The following is a 5,183-nucleotide window of genomic DNA, read 5'->3' on the forward strand; positions in this document are numbered from 1 at the left end:
CATTATGGATAGACAACCGCCCTCTCTATCCCAATGCAGCGATACACATCTTAGCCTTCCATGCTCATCTCTTTCCCCCCAAACACATGGATAGATAGAAATTGTGTCTCTGACGACTCACCTCCATGTAGATTTAATTTCTAAGTCTTGTCCCAATTCCTCAATCTAGCTTCTCCCCCAACACACTGGCGGCGTTGGGGGTCTTCCTTGGACTTCCATGGAATACCCGAGTATTTTCCCTCAAAAAAATTGACTACATATGCTATATGATTTGGAGCCCGCGAACTCAAGTCCAAAATGACTTAAGTACAAGATATGGTAATTTTTTGTCCAATGTCCATTAGTCATGCCCTTTGGCAAAATTACAATAATACCTAGAAGCAAATTCCTGGCTGCGCCACTGCCCCAACAGTGTTCTACCTCCTCCATTGAGGGTTGAACTGCCAACCAACCAGTGTGCTGGCTGCTTGTTGCCACTCCTACATATCCAGGCGAGTTGTTGCTTCCGTCCCTTGTTGATGTTGTGTTGTACGCCACGGCCAAAGCCCAAGGCGATGATGACCGATGAGTTGACAAGTGAAATCCTGCCAAAGGACATGAGCAAGGTACATGTGAATTTTGATTGCCTATGGGGGTAGATGTGAATTTTGATTGCCATTGAAACTTGATTCATATGTTCTAAATGGTGGCCTATGGGGGTTAGCATGTTGTATATATTTATTTATTTTTGCAAAAAGGGTTAACCTGTTATATAAAGTATAAACTAAAGAAACATGATTCAGACCATGAGATGTTAAACAGTCAACCACATTATAGTTATATCAATTAAAGAAACTTGAAACTGAGAAGCAACAAGGTAAAAATTATTATCTTTTGTAATTTTATGTTGCGAGACATGCCTGTTTTTGACTTCTCATGCATATTTCTCTTTTAGTCTGAAAATTGCCACCCCCTAGTTCTGTATACATGCATAGGAACCAAAAACATTAGCATAAAAATACTCGTTTGAAATCAATAATGGAACAAAATGGCCATAATGCAACATTGGTTCTGTATACAGTAGCCAGTATAAAAAATCAGTAATGACTATCCTAACCTTGAGAATCTCTCAAAATCAAATAATCAAAATGTGCAAAAGACATCAGGCACACATAATATAAATTTAATAATAAGTTAATGCAAGTTAAGTTTGTGCAAACTACAAATGATAAATCATATGAAGGAAACACCATCATACAACCTTCTGGAAATAAAAAACAAGGTAAAAGGAATAAGCTCTAATGATGTAGCAAAAGAGGGTATGTGTAGGCAGAGCAATCAGTCCTACCATCACAAGAAAAACTTTCTAGCCACAAAGCTGACAGTTTCACTGGAAGGGGCTTAGTGTTTACGACCTGCTCCACCGGTCCACCCTACACTCCTAAGGCTGTTATTTTCTGGCACTAAGATCACTCCCAATATTTCCAGGACCTGATAAGATACACTAAGAGAAAAATGAGAAGCAGTCAATGAAGGAAGAGGAGCATCCTACATGAAGGTGACAGCTCTATTACATTAGCATTGCATTCTCGTTCAGTTCGAAGACTGAGTATAATAGGCTTCCTGTACAGGAAATAACACCCTCTTGTTGCCTCAAAAAGTTGCCAATAAATAGCAGCTATTTCAAATGCAGAGGCTTACCGTGCAACAATATTTGCCATACATCCCTAGTTTTGAAATATTTGTTGCAATTAAGATGTCAATGCAGAGGCTTCTGTCTCTGCATCCACCACAAAATATGGCAATGTTTTCAAATATTTGTTGTACAAGATAGGAGACATTAATAGCAGGGGTGGATCCAAGACAAATATTTGTTGCCACCATATTTTCCCTGGATACCAAAAAATAATAGTAGCAAAGCAAAAGGGGTTCTGGTTTCCTGCAACACACTGTAAAATCCTGGTTGCTTACTGTACAGAAAAAAGAGCAGGTCTTCTGATTCTATCTTTACAACGTAGAATGATTAGAAACGAGGCAGAAATCACACACACATGTAGTGTCACCATCCATGGAATCGTACCAAGAACACAAGGGAGGGTTTGTCATGAGACAGAAACACCCCGAAGCCGAGACGGCGCACAAGCCGGCCGCTACAAAAACTTTGTCATGTTCGATTGCTTTGGCCTCAACAGCTCGCGCCAGCGACCAGGAATCCATGAAAGACGGGCGTGTAAGAATCCATGAGTGGATCCAAACTGTTGAGATAGGAGGATCTTATAGAAGGATATGCCCACCGATGGCGGCGGCTCCGTCCGGAGCCGGCGACGAGGGAAACTTTGGATCACAGGATGGAACCTGTGATTGGAGAGGAGGGGCGTGGTGGGAGGCGCCTGAGCCGCGACGTAGGCCGTTGGCACTTGTCGATGGGGCGGCGACATATGGGAGGAAGGCCGCCAGGGGTCGGCCCTGCGGGGGAAGCTAGGCAGCCAGTGCGGAGGCAGCATGACGGAGAGGCAAGCCAGATGACTTGGGTCTTGGCTCCGTGGGTGGGTGGATGTTGTACGTGGGGCAGAGGTGCAAATTAATGATTTTCAGAAGAAAAAATTACCCGATGGAAAACTTGGAAAAATCCATGGCTCCCAGCTCTGGTCGGACCTCCTCCAGCCAGGCCACCACCTGACCTCGCGTCCGCACTACTGAGACCGGGGACATCCGCCTCAGGTGCCTCGCCGGCCGACCACCAGATCCCAGCCGCTCAGCCTGACCTCCGCCAGCCGACATCCACCTTGCCATGTATGTCAAGGTTGCATGGCCTAGGCACGTGGGCACCGTGGAGGCTGCTTGATGGTGCGTGCGGGCAGCGGGTGCTATGGCGAAGTGGAGAGGGTAGCAAGGCGACGACGGCATGGTGAGCCGGTTAGCAGGGGTCGTGCGCCGTTTTCTTTGGAAAGAATGCCTCGGGTCTGATTCGGCTGACAAATAGATGGAAATAATGCCTCACATATCTGATTAGGAGATCCACGATTGGTTGTTTTGTTTCCTAATTAATGTGATTGAGCAATTTAAGGTAAGGTTAATTAATTTAGATTCGATTTTTAGAGATTGATCGTGATTGATTCTTTCACATAAAGATATTACTAAATAACTTGCGTCGGTATGGAAAGTTCTGATCCTTCCAGTTTTTTTTGTTGTGTGAGAGCCTGAGAGGGTGACGCGAAACTAAACCGGCATGGTGGGGGAGGGGACGAAAAAAAACCAGCGAAAATAAACCACGGACCAGGGTGGGAGGGTAGGCGAAATAAAACCAGCGAAAAATAACCGGCGTACTATTCACCAACTGCTCTATTAGGAGTAGAGATTAGGAGTAGAGATAAAGAGACGTGGCGATGAAGAAAATCGCTCTATAAAGGTACAGCCAACGACGCGGCAGCGGCACAATTCGATTCAAAACAAGACTTCCAAAGTAAAGCAGCTCAACTGCGCCATGCATGCAAACAAGGCTTCTCCAGCCACTGAGAAGGACGGACGTAACATCTCCGTGGACATGTACCCCTTCATACGCAAGTACAAGGACGGTAGCATCGAGCGTTTCTTACGCAGTCCTTTCGTGCTGGCGTCGTCGGATCAGGCCGGCAACCGTGGAGTGGCGACGAGGGACGTCGTCGTCGACAAGGCCACGGGCGTGTCTGTGCGCCTGTTCCTCCCGTCCCGTGCCGCCGAGACCGCAGGCAGGAATGAGCTTCCCCTCGTCATCTACGTCCATGGCGGCTCGTTCTGCACAGAGAGCGCTTTCGGCCGGACGTACCACCGCTACGCGACCTCCCTCGCCGCCAGCGCCGGAGCCCTCGTCGTGTCGGTGGAGTACAGTCTAGCTCCGGAGTTCCCCATACCTGCGGCCTACGACGACGCGTGGGCCGCGCTCCAGTGGGCGGCGTCCTTGTCCGACCCGTGGCTGGCCAGCTACGTCGACCCTGCGCGCACGTTCCTGGCCGGCGACAGCGCCGGCGGCAACATCGTTTACCACACGGCAGTCCGCGCCAGCCACGAAGTCAACGACGAGATGATGGACATTGCGGGGCTGATCATGGTGCACCCTTACTTCTGGGGAGCCAAGCGGCTGCCCTCGGAGCTCGCGTGGGTGGACGACAGCGAGGGTGCCGCGGCGGTGTTCCCACCGTACAGGGTGGACCGGCTGTGGCCGTTCGTCACGGCCGGCCAGGCCGGCAACGACGACCCCCGGATCGATCCTCCGGCCTCGGAGATCTCATCGCTGGCTTGCCGCCGCGTGCTCATCGCCGTGGCTGGGAAGGACACACTGCGGGACCGCGGTCTCGACCTGTCGGACCGCATACGTGATCACGACGCGCCGCGGCCATGGATGATGCAGGGGCGCCGCGAGGTGACGGTGGTGGAGTCGGAGGGCGAGGACCACGGCTTCCACCTCTACAGTCCGCTGAGGACCACCAGCAAGAGGCTCATGGGGAGCATCGTGGAGTTCATAAACCAGCAGCCCAACTCGTCGCCTGCTAATCGTATGGTGCTTGGCGTGCCCACGACGCCGTTCAAGGACGTGTTTGGGTATGGCATTGCCATGAAGTCCTGGGGCACACGGTCCAGTATGCCACGTAACGGTGCTACTTACATGAAAATTGGAAGGGTTGGGCCATCCAACAAAATCTCAGTTCGACTGCCGATGCCTGCTGCGGTTCTGTGGACTCGTGTGATCAACAACTTTTTCTAGATGACGGCCGGCCTGATAACGCACACATAAATTAATGTCTCATTCAGACTCTCTCACAGAGGGTCTGGCCAAAGGGTATTGCCCTTCTCCTACAGTCCTACGTATACTACACTAAATAAAACAGAAAGAGTCTCCTATTAGTTATAACTTATGAGTCATGTGTAATGTATGCCCATTAATTACCGAACATGGATTTATACGTAAGTTGTGTGGTTTATCTTAGTATTATATTATTCATAAACAGGTGTCATGCATGTAAATGTATATTGTATGCCTTCCCTTAAAAAAAAGTATGGTATACCTTATCATGTCTAACTCTTATTTTGTATTGAATGTTATTGTACATGTAATATTGGATTCTCAAGGTGTTGCGTGTTCACGGTGCTTATTATGTCCTTTTTTACTTGCACTAGCAAGTGTGTCCGTGCGTTGCATCGGGTTAACAACAAAAGAGTCATAAAAT

General features: G+C 48.6%; 1 protein-coding gene across 1 annotated transcript; it reads left to right on the forward strand.

Moving 5' to 3' along the window:
- The first annotated feature begins 3,430 nt into the window (after positions 1 to 3,430).
- LOC123083318 (probable carboxylesterase 5) lies at positions 3,431 to 4,899 on the forward strand. Its single transcript, XM_044505386.1, has one exon. The coding sequence runs from the start codon at positions 3,464 to 3,466 to the stop codon at positions 4,718 to 4,720; it is 1,257 nt and encodes a 418-aa protein (XP_044361321.1). The 5' UTR covers positions 3,431 to 3,463; the 3' UTR covers positions 4,721 to 4,899.
- The last annotated feature ends 284 nt before the right edge of the window (positions 4,900 to 5,183 follow it).

This window comes from Triticum aestivum, chromosome 4A (assembly GCF_018294505.1).
Source record: "Triticum aestivum cultivar Chinese Spring chromosome 4A, IWGSC CS RefSeq v2.1, whole genome shotgun sequence".
Classification (NCBI taxonomy): Eukaryota; Viridiplantae; Streptophyta; class Magnoliopsida; order Poales; family Poaceae; genus Triticum; species Triticum aestivum.

Excerpts from the sequence above, each read along its gene's own strand:
- LOC123083318 (XM_044505386.1), top strand. The coding sequence starts at position 3,464 with ATGCATGCAAACAAGGCTTCTCCAGCCACTGAGAAGGACGGACGTAAC.